We start from the raw sequence: 17,983 nt of genomic DNA on the forward strand, positions 1-17,983 counted from the left end.
TGTTTTTCGATCGGTGTCTGACCGAACTCAGTGTCCCATTCATAACTCCACTCTTCCACAATGACCGTGTGTGTTCCTGCGTAACAGTGGGCTGTGCCTCTGCTTTTGCATCAGCTGCCCGAGAAAAGCAAACATTACTGCGCCCATACATCACTGTTATCAAGGTGCCTATTTACATGCTAATTTCAGACAGGGGAGCACACTCCTGTCACACAATGAGTCAGCAGGAAGCTTGTTTTCTCTGATTTACATGCGGCGAGAGAGCTGTGCACCGTTGGAAATCTGTGGTTGTCCGTGTCTCCTCTCCACACTGCTTTGTAATTACTTTAAGCCAAATTAAATTTGGGATACTCAGCAGAAAGACTAGCCCGTCTCTGAGGGTCTACTCTCTTCAGCCAGTGCACACATAGCTTCATTGTAGCTTGTTGAAACCCATGTTATCTATTGTAATTAATATGTACACTACATCGTCAATTGGATTTGGAAAAAAAAATCACTTGAGGCCCTACTAGAGACTACACAAAGGAGTCCCATCCTGTGGGTAGTGGTCTATCTTTGGCCCCCTTTCCGGCTCAGCGTTTGTCTGGCAGTGATGAGAGCATGACAACCAGGTGAAAGTGCAAGTTTGGCAAGACAGCGAGGTGAGAGAGTGCTTTGGTTTTTGTGACGTCGAAAAGTCCTCTATTGGCAATGGGAAAGGAGTCAATCGTCTTTTTGTAGCAGGTTTACCCACGGTTAAAAAAACTGCATATACTCGCTTTTTGATGTAAAAGAGGTATTTGTTTATTGTTGATTAGACCTTACTGTGTGTGTGTGTGTGTGTCTGTGTGTTACTAGCTTTTCCACAGTCTCCATAGGCTTCACAGACAAAGCTAATTACTTTAGTGCTTCAGTGATGGATCATTATAATTTTTCAGGTCCACTCACTTGGCTTTGTCTTGTCACAACACTGCCTCACACAGATATGACACACTTGTTTAATTGCGTCAAACGGTTTAGCACTTAATTTGCATATAGTGGGATGTCCCTAACACTGTGAGGCCGTGTGATACTTAATGCACAGATGTGGTACAGTTGTACATTTGTCTACAGTGGTTCAGTGACCTGATGAAACAAGCAAATTAGGTAAATCAGGAAAAGTTAGAATCAACAGCTTGTTCTGACATTGCAGTGAAATTGGCCTCTGACCTTGAATATGGATAATGTCTTCCCTTGATCATTTTATGCTGTCAAAGATATTTTTGTTCAATTCTGTCGAAATTTTAAATTCATTAGTCATGGCTAAAAGTGTGATTTGTTGAGCATTCTTGAGATTTCACTCTCAGACGAAGGGGACAGACAAAGTGTTAGGTTTTAGTAAGTAAGTGTAACATTAAACTAATTGATACAGCGAATCATTAATGATGTGTCTCTCACATATAATTTATATCTATAATGGCAACATGATTCTAAAGGTGCCATTATTCATTTTTCATCAGTGTGTAGGAATCTTAAAAGCTTCTCCGCCCTGTCTCCTCCTCCTGACCTCCGCCCTGCAGGAGCTCGTGCACGGTGCAGCTTGGCAGATGGCTATCACTCTAACTGGTTTCCCACTCTTTTCTATTTCTGGCATCCTCAAGCGGAGGGCCTATTGTCTTGGCTGTACTCATGAAGCGTTCAGCATCCTTCTTAATCTACCTGGTTTCCCTCCGTGGGGACTTCCAGCTGTTGCCACTGGCAATGAACATTAATGAAGGATTTCACATCATTTCAGCAAGGAAACATATGGATGTGTGTGCGGAGGGGGGGGAGATGTGTCCCTGAATTTCTATTCTCATAAATTTTGATTTTGATTCGGCCAGGGCTTATGTTATTTCCTCTATCTATGGATGAAGTCAAGTGAAAAGTATCACAGTTGCCATGGCACGTTGCCATCCCATCATAAAAAATGCACAACAGAAAACAAAGAGTAATTACACAATAGCTGACACAGCTTTGCTGTCACATACAAATCTACCAGCCCCGCCCTCACTAAGGACACAACCTGAACAACCGGCACAGTCGCCACGTGCTGCTTTCCTTCCTCACCATTACCGCTGGGGGTGTGAATACCTCCCGCGCTGATTGTTTCCCCTCTGCCGCACACAAACACACACCGAGCCTTGTCCTGTTCCTCCCAATGCCCTGTGTTTGTGTGTGTTGCTGTGGATATTAGGATCTTATCCAGAAGGATACACTGGCACCATGCAGAGAGGCGCAGATGATGAGCGTGGCAGCGAGCCGAGAGCAGCTCTGGGCTGGAGAGAGCTGGCCAATCGCTTGGAATGATTCAGCTGCTTTGTCTCTTTGTCTCTGTGTGGGTCTCACTGTCTCTGTTCTTTGTAAATGAGTTTCTCCAGACAGAAGTTTAACCTGTTCTTCCTGCTGCTGTCTTAGCAAGATAGTAAAAGCGTAAAAATACAAAACCCCAAGCATTAGGATTGTGTGTGTGTGTGTGTGTGTGTGTGTGTGTGTGTGTGTGTGTGTGTGTGTGTGTGTGTGTGTGTGTGTGTGTGTGTGGTGTGTGAGTGCGTGAGTGTTTGGACTGGATGTCATACTGAATGACACCTAAAGGGAAGCAGGCTTCTACAATTCAGTGCTGTTGAGTGAAGGAGTTCTTGACTTTGAAGCACAATATTCAAATTCAAATTGGCGGTTTTTGAGGCCCATAATATCAATATTTCAAATTCATGGTGCCATCCCCATTATTTCCCCATTGTAACCTGCATTATCGTGTCTATGCTGTTGCAATATGCTGCAGGATCTCTCTCTCGGCTGCTCTGTCTCTGGAGTCTCTTGGTTAGATATGTCCTGGACATGAATTATTAATGTTGAGGGACTGAGCTGCAGTGCTGGAGTTTTTTTCTGCTCCATTACTGCTCTCCCACTGGGCCCACAGCTTTACCTGTGAGCTGAGATCCACTTCACCCTGACTATCACTGTAGCTATTTCCCTTTCCCTGGGTCCCTGGTGTCTGGTCTAACACTGGTCTAAATAAGATGGGCTATGCTATAATTGGAGATTTTTATATGCAAATTTATGCTGTTCAGAGTATTGTCATAATTGTCTTAAAATCCGACTCTTAAATTGACAGACTCTTGCTCACTGTCACATTCTGTACATCTCATTCTCTACATCTCCTCTTTGTTATATTCTACACTGTGGTGCAAGGCCATTTTCTCCCTCGACTTACTGCAGGAGCTGTTGTGATTTTACCTTCTGCTCAGGTACCTCCATAAACTACCAGAAACATGGACACACACAATACATCCTGTCACCCTCTGGGCTTGGCTGTGGCTGAGTAGCTAATGATGACTCAGCACTCTGACCCGTGTAAGCCAGACTCGACCCCTCAGAGCTTTGTGCACGAGGAGCGAAAGGTCATCGCTGACCTGAGGAAGAGCTGTTTTTGTCTGAAAAGGTCGTGCTAAGCTTGGGTTGACACATCAGTGCAGGCATGAGCAGAAAAGACACTGCGTATAGAATCACAAGTTCATACGAGATATATCTGCCTTTAGTCTGGTGCATTTTACATAATTTCCGATCTAGGAACTTACCAAAGAGACTTGTATGGTTTTTGGCATGAAGAGAAAAGCTGAAAGAGAGTGAAATCCGCCTTCAGGGATTTTGGCCGAGCTATTGTTCAGACACTGAGCTCAACACGAATGCCCAAAAAGTCAGTCAAGAGCATTCAGCATTTACCCACAAGGCTGTTTACCCAGGGCTATGCATCTTCCCAGTTTCTGTTTGTGTGTGTTGCTGCCAAAAAGAAAGGGGTTCAGGGGTGCACTCTTGTTGCTTGACTTTGTGTGTCTGAAGTGGCCGGGTTGTGGGTGGGGGCTCCCACGGCACTCCTCAGAACTGGGTCAGAGGGATTAATTTCCTGGCCTGGCCGATTGGCGCTAATGGCGGATTAGCATGGTAACTTTCACTTCCAAAACCGACCCAACAAGACTGAAGGAGAGGCTGCATGCTGCTTTTCACACTCTGGGGGCTCCAGGAATGCGTTTGTAGAAGGATGCCCATACAATGCATGTGCACATATAATATCTGACAGACCCCTGGCTGCTGACACACAGAGGCAGAATATACTGCAAGAACATCTAAATGTCACAAGGGCCAAAATATACAATATTTATGCAGATTATTGTAAATTTTCATTCAGATTTAAGCAATTCTCTCAAATCAATGTTATTTCAATCAGGACTGACTTCTAGAGAAACGTATACTTCAATGCTAAGACCCCAGCAGGAAGTAGAACACCATGGAAGAAGTCCTATGAATTAAGAGATTCTGATTTAAAGGCGACTTCCCCCTGGGGTCTAAAGACACGGCGGTGACGATGAGGAGGTGATGAAGCAAGGAGCTGGGGCATCTATGAGGAGCTTCTGGATGACGGTTAGAAGTAGTTGATTTGGTAGAGTTAAGGTGGTGCAGTGGGGGACATTGGTTGTTTAGTAGTCACAATGCTCAACTAAAAGCTGAGTGTTTGGCTCTATGCGATCGTTTCAGGTTGTGATTTGATAAAAAGATAACGAGCTGTTGGAGCCTCGAGATTGCGTAAAAACAGTGCACGTTACTCAGGAGGCATGTGCAAGAAGACTGACCTTTGGAAAAAATGTGTTGTCATTTCATGGATGGGATCGGATTTTCCCTGTAAGCATCACAAGCCCACACGTTGGGAAAGTACCAGTGGGTGCTGGTGTCCAGTCATGTCCCTTATTTCCTTCAGTGTATTTGCACAACAAAGGATCGCTTCATGGCCAGTATGGAAAGGATGACTATTTACAGTAACTCTTTACATGTGTAATATTGAGAAAGAGTTGGAAAAAAAATCTGAATCTCTCTCTTGAATCCGTCTGAGCAGCTTGTGAGATCTCTAGTTGTGTCTGTGTAGACTTATGGCATTTTTGGGGGTTATAAATACTGCCGTCTGTGTTCTTTGACAAAGAGGGAGACTATTAGTACCTGTGTGTTAACAGGTTGGTTCATCTCATGACATCATCAAAGAAGGCTCACTCTCTCCCATGTAGGGCTAGTCTTGTTACTTCTGGGTCTGTAACAGCAACAATACTGATATGACAGTCTTAAAAAAATTAACTACTCCGGGAGCTGTATGAAAAAGGTTCCAGCAATATCAAGGCCCTTTTAGCACCACCTCCAGTTTTTAAGATAACACAGGATAACACAGGCGGTCAGACATCTTTACTGCATTGGCACATCAGCTAGATGCTGCTGCACAAAGAGCTGCTCACCTGTTTATTCAAAGTTTGATAAAGCTGGACTCAGTATGAAGAATAGCGAACTTGAGAATCACTTGTCGTTGCTGTTGTTGTCAACATCACATCATTGATGAGTCCCAGTTGCCGCTGCTACAGAGTGCTAGTCGGCTGTTTATTCCAAGTTTATTAATAGTGAACCTATCACATGTCCAAATCGCACCAAATTCAACACTGCTCCCTTAACAATATACGTGTCAAGTGTGAAGCCGATAAGATTGATAGTTCTAGAGATATGCCATGTAGATAGATACTTCTTTCCATTTTGTTGAATCCAACCCAAACTTTTCAAACCTTTGTTGATATCAGCTCTATACTGTGAGGATTTGCTGCTTTTCTTCTGTTTCATGTCATAGTGAACTGAATTTAAAGTGAGATGGAAGACGTCACCTTGGCCTCTGGAAGACATGCATGGACACGTCATTGTATATTCTCACAATCTAGAGCCGGAATGACTTTTCATCAACAGCTTTAACAGTAATGACAACAATCACTAATTGAAAAGAACAAACCATGTTCCTGTAACAGGAAAAGGTCAAGTTTAAATTGAGTTAATGATCTGTTTTGCTTGTTGTTCACCGACTCTTGTCCGTCTCGAATGGTGAGACATGTCTCTTCAGTCCAGCCTCTTCTCTCTGTTGTGTTTGGGTGCTGCCGACATCAGTGGCCCTTTTGATGTGCGAGAAGTGAATTTAATTAGGTTTCGTACAGCGTCTGCAGGCGTTTCCTCTCCTTCCCTTCCCCATCTCTCCTGCGCCTTCTGCGCTCGTCTTTTTATCAGCCTTTCATCAGGCCTTTGGTAATACCAGTGAAGCCTGTCTAAAGCTCTCTGGGCTGTGCAGTCTTACACCACACACACCACACAGTTATGACTGCAACAGCTTGCAGTCATAACTGCCTGCCCTTATTAAAGCTGCACTCAGGGGTTCAGGTTTTCTCAAGACTTATATTGTGGTTATTGTTTTATGTGTCTGTATTTTTTACAGACTTCAGCATATAACTTCAGCGGAGAATCAGCAACATCAATATGTATTTTTTCCCATCCTCCCTGGTCTTCCTGTTGTAAAGCAGACCTTTTTGATTTCACATTCAAATTTTGTGATGCTTTCACTCAGAACCCTGTGCTGGCCCTCAAACAGCCCCTGCTTGTGCTGAAACTGTGCACTCGGACTCCATCGCTCCAGCTTCAGCTCTTCTCGCACTCACGCTGCTTCTGCTTCACCCTCCACAGCTCTGCTTTTTTACGGGCTTCCCTTCGAAAGTAAAGCTGACGCAACCTTTGTCAACCCTACACCTGGCTCTCTATTTGTCGGGGTTTGACAGAACAAAAAATGTATCCAAGTGCGGAAGAAAAAATCTGAAGAAGACATTTAGTGAAGCAGCGTGAAGCTGAAGCGCAGGAAATCTTGAGTCCAAGCGCATAGTTTGAGAACAAGCAGAGCAAATCTAAGCACAACCATAGCTATTTCACTCTTAGGACAGTGGTTTGAGTGAAAGAACACCAAATCCGAATGTAACATCAGTCAGTTCTGCTCCTAAGACTGAACGTCCATACTCTTTAATGAAGATTAAAAAAAAAAACATTAATCAATAAAGAGTCCTTATGACCTCTCATTACTTTTAAAGGTTCGATGTGTAATGTGATTTTGATTACAAAATAATCCTAGTGATGTTTTCACTCGTGTGTGATTATCTAAATTGTATGAATAGTTTTCATTATCCTAGAAACGGCCCTTTATATTAAAGTTCCTCTCTGCCATGTTTTTTATAGTCATCCAAGCCGGACAATGTAAACAACTTTTGAGTTTTTTTACATCCAAAGGTTACCACTGGTTCTCTTTCATGCTTGGAATGTGACACTTCACCACTAAATTCTACAAACTGAACATTTGCAGTTTTAGAAGAGCATCTTCCCTCTTAGCCTTACTGTGAACAATGCTGTGTATACAGTGAACATATGTTGTGAATCCTTTGTCATTAAGCGTCCATGATTTGTTGGCAAGAGTTCGGAAAGTTTAGGGATTCTTGACTCAGCTATTATGGGAGTTGCCACATTTTGAAGTGCTGCATTGTTTCTTCAGGGGATGTTTTCAAGCTCCAGAGGATATTATGTCTGTGTGTGTGTAATGTGAGCACATTACTTCTCCTTCTCCCTCTTCCTCTCATGCACGTTGGCCCTTCATCTTAACATCGCCAGCATGAAGGGAAACTACTGTTAAAACAATGAAATTCTTTAGCAAATGAGCCAAAAAACGTGGCTCATTCCCAATTTTCTCTCCTCTCTTTTCCAAGGTATTGGAAAGAACGTCATCTGCGACAGGACCGCCACGCCTCTGGATGCCTTCAGAATGATGTCAGCTGCCCAGTACTACCCCAAGTTATTGAGCATCATGGGAAATGTTCTGCGTTTCTTGCCAGCCTTCGTTCGGATGAAGGAACTCTTGGAAGAAGGATACATTGGGGAGCTTCTGGTCTGTGAGGCCCAGGTGAGCAAAAAATTATCAATTCTTGTTTTTAGATTTGGGACTTTTCAGTTGATTTCTTGCAATTTATAATTACAACAACAATATTATATTGCATTATTTAGAGGTTAGGTTGAGTTAGAGCAGGACCCTAAATGACAAGGAGTCAGCATCTTGCTCAAGGCACTTTAGAACCACGGGCACTTTCTGACACCACCCAAACTGTTGTGTTTCTGTTGTCCTAACAAAAATACCTTCTATACTAGCTAAATAACTTGTCACAATTTCTTCTTTTCACCCTAAAGGTCCACAGTGGTAGTCTCCTGGGGAAGAAATACAACTGGAGCTGCGATGATCTGATGGGAGGAGGTGGCCTGCACTCGGTGGGCAGCTACATCATCGACCTGCTTACATTTCTGACGGGCCAGCGCGCGGCCAAAGTCCACGGCTTCCTAAAGACCTTCGTCAAACAGACTGACCACATCCAGGGCATCCGTCAGATCACCAGTGATGACTTCTGCACATTCCAGATGGTGCTGGAGGGAGGCGCCTGCTGTACGGTCACTCTCAACTTCAACGTGCCCGGAGAGTTCCGTCAGGAGGTAATCGTCGTGGGTACAGTCGGGCGGTTAACGGTCACAGGGACCGACCTGTACGGACAGAAGAACAGCGTGGGCGAAGGGAGCGGTGGTGGCCCCGAGCTGCTGCTCAAAGACACCACGCCTCTTGAGAAGGCTTCTTTGCCGGAGAAGGCCTTCAGTGACATTCCCTCACCGTATCTCACCGGGACGATCCGCATGATCCAGGCCGTGCGGCAGGCCTTCCACGACCAGGATGACCGGCGGACGTGGGACGGGAGGCCTCTGACAATGGCTGCCACCTTTGAGGACTGCCTGTATGCCCTTTGTGTGGTGGACACCATCAAGAAATCCAACCAGACTGGAGAGTGGCAGAACATTGAGGTGATGACGGAAGAACCAGAGGTCAGCCCCGCATATTTAATCAGCGAAGCAATGCGGCGGAGCAGGATGTCTCTCTACTGTTAGCATCTAGCTGATGTGCTAATGTAGTAAAGGTGGCTGACTGCCTGTGTTATACTGTGTTATCTTAAAAACTGGAGGTGGTGCTAGAAGGACCTTGATATTGTTGGAACCTTTTTCATACAGCTCGTGGAGTATTTTTTTTTTTTTTTTTTTTTTAAGACTGTCATGTCTGTATTTTTGCTGTTACAGACCCAGAGGTTACACCACTATTACACAGAGAGTTATGGCTTCCTGTCACCTTGCCTCTGCAGGAGAGGAATGTGAAGCAATGTGATTAGTAATTAAACTTTTATTTATGAGGAAGTCTTTCCTGTTCCTTTTGACGGACGACTTGTGCCCTTTAAGAGGGGGGGATGCACCTGTAAATCAAACTGATCCATGCAACAGAAAGATCGAGATACAGTCCCACAGCGGAGGCAGATGTGGGAGTGGAACTAAAGCTTCTGTGTTCCGCTTGACCGCGAGGGTATTGCACCTCTCGTCTCTGCCCCTCCTCTGTGTGTATGTGTCTGGAAGTCAACACCTTTCACTGTGGGTCCGAATGAGGACAGCCGAGGAAGAACGACATTCCGCTCTGTTGAAACTTTACTGCTTTATTGTTGCTATAAATCTGAAGAACTTGCTAGTTTTACCAAGTGAATGTTTAAAAAAACAAAACAACAACTGTGTGCTTGATAGCTTCGGTCTCTGTCTGCCCTGTGTGCTTCCACAGTATGTGTGAAACAAGAGAGGAAAAAAATCAATGGTTTGGCTGGTGGGATGTCAGAGGGGTTGACCTCCTGGTTCACGTATGCAATATGTTCAGGCTGAAGTCGGCCGCAGACATACTTTTATCTTCCACCCTGGAGTCAGGGGTTAGGATGCACTAAACGCTTTATGCAGTTACAGTAGCCTGTGCATCAGTTTGAGAGTCCTGTATGGGAGGCCAAAGGTTTATACCATGCTTTCTCTGTCGTCTTAAAGCACAGCCATCAAATACACTAACATCTGTGAGACCTGTTGGATCATAATAGTCTGTACTGAGCCTTAAGTGTGGGTAATGATAAGGTCTTGCACTAAGTTGCGAGTCAATACTTAGCTATGTGGGGGGGGGGGGGGGGGTAATCTGCATATTGCAATACAGTGGGTCACTGATGCTGGAAGCTAATGTCATTATAAGACAGGCTTATTAGGCCTCTTCAACATGCACAGTGACACGCAAACTTGTCAGGTCTTGAGAAACTTGTGCAGTGTCCGCAGGGTTAGGTCGTTGAGAGTTTAAATGTTAAGACAATGTCAGAAGATCCCATGAAAAAGAAGGTTAATCAGTTTCTCAGTACTTTCTGACTTCACTCTATAAGCCTGTTGGTTTTAAGATGATCCGTAGAGCTGCACTAATCAGTATTTTTTAAATAACAATGGGTCAAATGACTAATGCTATGTGAAAGGTGTTGCTAGAGAAACCAACCGGAGGTTATCACTTGACTATGCAGTTACCCTCAGCTTAAAGTAGCATTTTAACATTATTTGAGAAATTGTATTAAAATCTTTAACTCATTTCCAGTATTTAGTTGTCTAATACAGACACTTGCAGTTTAAGGTCGGTGTACAGCTCAGAAACCCCACTGACACCCACACACATCTGGGTTTTGTCTGCGGTGGGAATGCAATCAGCTTTGAGTCGTAGGTCACATGACTCTACAGTACACACAGGTTTTTATCAGCTCTGTGTGAAAGTGATGGAAAGGTAACACCCAGGTGAATGGGACAATTTGTCACAACAGTTATGGTGCTTGACGTTGCACTTGAAAAAAACAAACAGCCAGGCCTTTTTGTAGCGGGTTTACCCACATTTAACATAAATAAATATAATAAACAAAACACTTATTCCTGCTAATTATGGTGTTAAAGAGGTATCACATAGGATTGACTCAAATATTGTAGCTCTATGGCACAGATGAATCAGATCAGGTTCTGTCTACATCAAGAGTAAAGGATCAATTTGTTGTTGTTTATTTGTCTTTTCATGGGCTTTTTTGACAATAAGTAAATATACAAGGACCAACACCACATTTATCCTTCTACCACTCAGAAGCAAAGCAAAGTTTAGAACAAAACACGTGTATTATAGCAGGTATCAGGATATTGTGTGAAATGAATGGTGGGATCATTCATCAGTTGCTGAAAAAATCCAACCTCTCATTGTGTTAGCTGTAAGAAAGTATTTGTAAATTTCATTTGGCTTGAGGTTTGGTCTCACTCCATGCAGGTGAACGAACAACACTGACCTACAAAAGCCAAAAGATTGATTTTTTGTTTATGCATCTCTGTGGTCCCTATGGTCCCTATGTGCGGCTTCAAGCTCTTTAAGCTGTGCTGAAATACTATCTATGTAACGACTACTGAAAATGAACATGTGAAAATATTATGAAACGATATGTGTGTGTCTTAAGAAATAAAACAAGTACTGTATGTATTTTATTTTGTAAAAACCAAGGAACTGGAAGATGTTTTCAATGAGTGTTATGGTATTTATTCTTTTGTTGTTGTGTATTTAGCAGACTGAGGTTTCTTAGTTTCCCCCCATTTATGAATTATTTACCAAAATCGTCTTCAAAACACAAGAAGCTTTATGTTTGAATTTCAGACCAGTGAAGTGTCCATAATCATCCCAGTTGTAATCCAGCCTCACCACACTGTCCTCCAGTGCCCTCTCTGTGATAAGAAAAGTCTGTGGTTGTAGCTGTTCGGAGGTCAGAGGATCTAACAGCAGCGTTTGACCCATTTTATTCTTTGTGGTTTGATCGGATGTGTCACATGAGGTCAGGGCACATTACAGTTCACGCTGTGATGGGGTTGGCCACACACAACACTAGTGTAGGCCAATGATTCAGGGAGAAAAAGAAAAACAGCGTCAATAACCGGTCGGCCGGAAAAAAGTCCAACACTGATAAGCTATCTCTCTTTAAGATTGCTCAAGTTATTTTATTGACCCTTGTGCACCGAGCACCTTATCAAATCTGCATATAGACTTTCCCCCTTTGTCCGATAACGAGGCTCAAAACATATGTTTGCCTGATTTAGACTTACCAAAAACAAATATCTGGTGGAGTTTCAGGGTTTACTTCATCTTTCTTCTTATTATTATTATTTTCATGACTATTCTGTCTTAATCAGGATGGAGGCTTCGGAGTGAGGAGGTAAACATTTATGTCATGATTTAACTGGCAGCCTCGGTCAGGCAGGACTAAGCAGACACTGGATAGTCAGGCTGTGTAGGAAATATACAGAATAAATTATTTAACATTATGGCTCTAATATTCAGGCATCATATGTTTTCTCTGCCCCATGAAACCTGTAAACACTTTATTACTTTCTGCTTTATGGTTCTGTGCTCCTTGGATGTTTGGCCTTTGCAGTCTGATTTGGAGGTGAATGATTTCCTTTAACTAGAGACAACAAAACATTCAATCAGACGTTAGACAGGCAGTTGAACCAAATCTCTTTCAGAAGCTGGTTTTACTATAAATGTTGAGACTAAAGTTTGCTTTATGTTTTTGCTAAAGCCCAATGGATACCAGTGGTGATAGCAAGTCAATGAAGGTGACTGGAAATCCCAGAAAGAAAGATAAGGTGTGTTGCTCAAATAGTCGTCTTACACTGGGGAAGGATCATATCATTGTTAGTTATAGGGTTACACTCAACAAATTGAAAGTTAACCCTTTATTGCGTGGATTTGTACTTAAACAAGTACATTTTAGTTTGGGCTTTTATTCCCTGAAGGTGCTTAAGTAATGGAAATAGATTAATTCAAATGTGTTGCTGTTCTGCAACAATGCCCAATGATGGAAATAACCATAATACCAAGTACCAGATGTTTTCTTTTCTTTTTGAACTTGGAAAATCCAGGTTATATTTAGTCAAATGCAGTACCCAATATTTCTTTATTAGTTCCAATTGTTATTTGGACTGTTTGGTGATATTGACATTGCATACACTATGTAATATGACACACGTGAGATGATTTTCCTGCGCAAAAACAAATTAATTTCTTTATCGACATTGATTCCATAATGCTGCTTTTCAGTAAAATTGAAATAAAGGATTTTTTTGCCAACACTATGCAATAGAGGGTTAATTATAGTTTGTTTTAAGTACCTGCTACCCGTTTTCCCCAGCTTCTAGCACATGTGTGTGAGATTCCACACACAAAAGAAGCATTATTTTGCAGCTCCTCTCTCGTGCTGACATTAAATTAACTTTATTTAGAGTCCCAGGGGTAAGAAGAAGTAAAAAAACCTGCAGTCACTAATATCACCAACGAAATCAACTTGGATTGACTCTCAGTTTGTCGTAACTGGAGGTTTATCCACAAGCCCATTCTCCTCCATTGAGACTCAGTATAACAGCTCAGCAGACTCGTCCTCCACCAGCTGCCTTCTGTGGTCACTGTTTCATTAACACCAAGCTTTTCACTTCAGTCAGTGCAGGAGGTCAGCAAAAATATGGAACCCGAAGAATATTACAGAATCAGGAGTACAATAATCGAATGGATCCTGGAGTCATTGCGATGCTGATGATAACAGAGATGCAGGAGAGAATTATTCCCACACCACACATCGTGAACGCTTACAACCATTTGCTGCTTATGAATGAACCATCTACACAGATTCACGCTCTATTAACCGATGAGGGCAAATCTGAAGCACTGAATATTTCATGAGTGGAATCTTATCGAGCTGTTACTGTACAGTTTATGAGGATTTAAAAGACCAGCAACATCAAATATTTGTTTTTAATATTTTCTCATGTTTTCTTTATAAATGTTGAATCGCTGGATATTCTTTTTAGTGGTCTATGATGTTTCAAATGATGTTGGATTGATGTCCTGATGTGTCACCACTGAAGTACAGGCCCGGGAAAGAGGAATTGATTCTTTACGTTTTGGATTTATGTTGCCAAGAACTGTTTAGTTTCCATTTCAGCTCACTGCTCGTGGCCTGTGTTGGAAAAAAGTTCCATCTTAGCTGCAGTCCCAGTTACGAATCTCTGTCTCTTGCCAGCGTTCACAAACACTCAGAACTTCGCTCGCTGAGGGAGAGGAGGGGGGGGGGGGGGGGGTTCATTTTCGGAGACGAGCGACCTCAAAGAGTCGCTTCCTCTGCCCTCGGAGACCGTTACTTAGCAACCGCAAGCCATGCTGCCAAAGCTATAGGACCTGTCGTGGTTTAGTTTTTTTCTTCCACACACAGTAACACATTAGCCCCCCCCCCCCCCCCGCCCCACACACACACACACATTTTCTTTCACACCCTTCCTCCATCTTTCTCCCCCTCTTTCTCTGATTGACTGCTCAAAGTGAGTAGGGGTTGTGGGGGGGGGGGGGGGGTGGACTTGCAGTTGTTGTGTTTCCTTGATTTGTCATTTCCCATTTTTCCAATTGTGACTCTTGATTTCAGGTCTTCAGGCTCTTTACCTCATTCTTTGTCTCTCTTGGGAGTCAGGTAGAAGCCTGGAGGCAAATCTCATTCTGCAGTCCCCCACCAGAATCCATCTTTTCATCTCTCCTCTCCTCCCCTGTTTCCTCTGTTCTCCTCTTTTTTAATAAAAACTAATAACAGGCAGATTGTGAATTCATTTCGTGAGCTGGTTGGTGAATGCTGACTCTTGCCCTGTCTTCCTGAAACCTCTGCTTGTTCAAAGAAAAAATTGATGCTGTAATGTGACTATATCCAATATTTATTGTTCCGTGTATGTATTGTGGATGCATGGACCTCTGTACATACTGTAAGTTGAGCTCTCAAACGCATATTTATTGATCTTAATCTAGAGAATGTTCTTAACTGTAGGAATAATATATATTTTCTATCCACTCAGGATGATTTGCCATTTTTAAGGAGGGCGGTGGGTGTTAAAGAAATAGAAGCCCACTCCCCCAGCCCTAAAGTTTCCGGCGTGCTGTACAGTGTGAGGAGGCACATCCGTTCAATGAACCCTCCATTCCAACTCCTTTTTCTGATTGACTGTGTGACTCCTTTCCCAGAGGGTCTCATCTCCCAGTGACTGAATGTGTGTGAATGAGGGTCTGTGTGTGTGTGTGTGTGTGTGTGTGTGTGTGTGTGTGTGTGTGTGTGCGTGTGTGTGTGTGTGTGTGTGTGTGTGTGTGTGTGTGTGTGTGTGTGTGTGCGTGTGTGTGCGTGCGTGTGTGTGTGTGTGTGTGTGTGTGTGTGTGCGAGTGTGCAACAACATGGTTTACTGCTTCAGAACTTGTCTAATGCTGCAGTTTCTTAAGAATAAAAATACAAACATATCCATAACAACTCTCATTTCTTTGTTTGTGTTGCATCTTTTGCAGAATTTACATCTCAACTGAAGGATTTGAGTGTTTCAGTTTCTGTGTGAGTGGGATTTAATCTATATTTATAAAAAAAATTTAGTAATAATATGAGAAACATACACCTGATATTGCTCAGAATTTTTATTTCTGGTTAAAAAGTATTATTGTGGACTAGTGGCAGAATAATTGGACTATGGGCAGAAAGTTACGGACATCAGACTGGAAGGTCGCTGGTTTGATTCCTCACGGTGCCAATACAACATACCTGCCAGGACAACACCCGGTTCTGGTCCAAAGAGCACTCTCCCTACCCCCACTATCTAAGTGCCCCTGAGCAAGGCACCTTACCCCCCACGCAGTGTGCATGGGTGACCACTGCTCTGTGTCTCCTTTGATGTTCACCAGATGAGACAAAAGCAGAAGACAAATTTCTCTACTCTGCATGTCGTGTGCATGTGTTTGGGATCAATAAATGTATCTCGTATATTAAATATTATGTCCACCAAAGTGGTAGAGCATTCTGAGGACATTTGCTGCCCCCTGCTGGTAGCTGTAAATGCTCCAAAGTACAGTTTAACTCTCCATTGCATACATCAATTTTCAATCAGACTTTATTTATGCAGCACAAAATGTGGCACATAGTGCCTGACATCTCCGAGTACCCTCTCTCTCTCACACACACACACACACACACACACACCCTCCTGAAGACGCCCTACCTCGAATTCAAGAGCCCTCCCTGGCTCCCACTGACCAGCAGGGGGTCCCACACCTATGTTCCAACCTCCGACCCACCAGAGAGGCCAAACTTCACCAAGCAACAAAAGCAAGCCCAGTCACCCATGCAATTGTCTCAATAAAGTAGTTCGCTACCAGTTTTGGACCACAGCAGTTTGGCTTGAATCATTTCATTACCCATAAGTTTACAGCTTTCAGCATCCGTAGAGAAGAATCCTGTTAACTGGAGGGTGGTGTGTAGAGTTACATTTTTGAAAATATAATATACTATAATTTATAAGAGAAAATGAAACATACACACACACACACACACACTCCAGATTTGTTAAGTGATTTGTATATGTTTCACAGCCCAGTAACCCAGTGTATCCATTCAAAATGTCGTTTCAGGGGCACTTTGGGATTCAGTATCTTCCCCAAGAACCCTTTGGCATATTATCTGGAGGAGCTGGGGATCGAACCACTGACCTTTCCGAAACTACGAACTCCTACTCTTCAAACAGGGAAAAAAATTAGACATGCAAAGAAAACTTATATCATGAAAATTAAGAATTTTCTTCTCTTTAAGGACAGTTATATTTGGTCTATTTTTGGTTGTGGTGGTGTTGTAAACAGGTGGTCACATGTTTTGGTCCACTTCATATTCAATAATCTTCCTTCTGGACTTGACGTCTAAAGCCCTAAAAAAACGAATTCGAATTTGACATCCTTTTACAGTGGTCAGAAAAGTAATGTGAACTCTGTGGACACAGATAAATCCACGGGGTTCAATCCAGAGGGGGCTTTTTAGTAACAGCTTTACATTAACGTATATAGTCTTAGCACTGTCCTCCTGCACCTCCCCATTTCTCCTTGCATGCACTGGTAGACATGGATCTTGAAATCATGCTAGATACTAATTCTGAGCTGCCAAGACCCAGAGGCAGCAAAACAGCCTCAAGACACGATGCCCCCCCATCTTTACCTACCTTACTTCAGGGATGATGTTTCAACTGTAGTTTCATCAGGTCCCAAAACATTTTCCAAACAGTGATGTGTACTGTCCAGGTGCTCTTTGCCAAACTTTAGGCCGTGACTATGCACCATGAACTGCACAGAGTCACAAACAGAGGCGTGATAACTATTCATGATATTTATGATAATAGCTTTATTTATATAGCATATTTAAAAACAGGGCAGACACAAGATTCTCAGGTCTGCAAAAATGGGGTTTTAAAAAGGGATTTAAAGAAGTGGCTGAAGCTGCAGGTCTTATCTCTTCAGGCCGCTCGTTCCAACTGCTAAGTTCTGAACAAGCTGGAGGAGAGAGAGTGAGTTTTGAGAGCAAGGAGTTACAGTGGACGAGTCTTGAGAAAATGAACTTCAATAAGCAGCTCTGGGTCCTTTTAAAAGCCTAAAGCGCTCTCTCTATTGGGTTGATTTTGTCTTCACTGATCATTCTGCGTTGGGTCTGAGAGCCCTCCTCCAGAGAGAGAGGCCACAGAACTAAATCATTTCTATTGATAGCTGCAGTTTGTCTGACTGTAACTGATGTATATCTAAACGCTTTAAGATGACTTTGTGATAATTTCCAACTTTATGCCAATCGATGATTCTTCTTCAGAAGTCTTGTGACACCTCAGCTGACACTTTCAAAAAGTTGAAAGAAGCTTGAACCCATAGCTCCAGTCTGGTTTCATTGAACCGTCTTCTCAAGTGTATTAACTCCTGCATGACCACGATAAGCTTCGGTGGATCTCATTAGCCTTCAGGGTCCCATAGTTTTTCAAGCCTCCACTGTGAGTTTTTTATGTATGGAATTATTGAACATGGTGTGTTCAATAACTTGAGGAATAATGCAATGGTTTGTGTGATATTATTTACAATTGGTTGTGTTGGTTCAGAAAAATCAATAAAGATGTGACTACTTCATCGTTCCTCTCTTAATCCAATCTGACCTCCTGACAAATCCATCCAGGAAAAGAAAGAAACGTGTCAACAACAGAAATGATTACAGTAGCTATGACGGTAACTTCATTTGCTATTGCAAATGTTAGATGTGTGCTACATAGCATAGCATAGCATAACACAATATAATATAAAAAAACATGACACATAGCCTTGCATAGCATAGCACAGCATAGCATA

The 17,983-nt window shown here is 42.7% G+C and overlaps 1 protein-coding gene across 4 annotated transcripts in view; it reads left to right on the forward strand.

Moving 5' to 3' along the window:
- The window catches only part of gfod1 (glucose-fructose oxidoreductase domain containing 1), a 31,877-nt gene extending 18,977 nt beyond the window's left edge, over nucleotides 1-12,900 (forward strand). For all 4 annotated transcript variants that reach the window (XM_053412330.1, XM_053412333.1, XM_053412331.1 and 1 more), the window contains exons 2-3: nucleotides 7,590-7,783; nucleotides 8,065-12,900. In XM_053412330.1, coding sequence (XP_053268305.1) covers nucleotides 7,590-7,783; nucleotides 8,065-8,805 — 935 coding nt within the window. In that variant the 3' untranslated portion in view covers nucleotides 8,806-12,900. The remainder of the gene's footprint in view (nucleotides 1-7,589; nucleotides 7,784-8,064) is intronic.
- Nucleotides 12,901-17,983: the final 5,083 nt, after the last annotated feature.

Source organism: Pleuronectes platessa, chromosome 20 (genome assembly GCF_947347685.1).
Source record: "Pleuronectes platessa chromosome 20, fPlePla1.1, whole genome shotgun sequence".
NCBI classification, from domain to species: Eukaryota; Metazoa; Chordata; class Actinopteri; order Pleuronectiformes; family Pleuronectidae; genus Pleuronectes; species Pleuronectes platessa.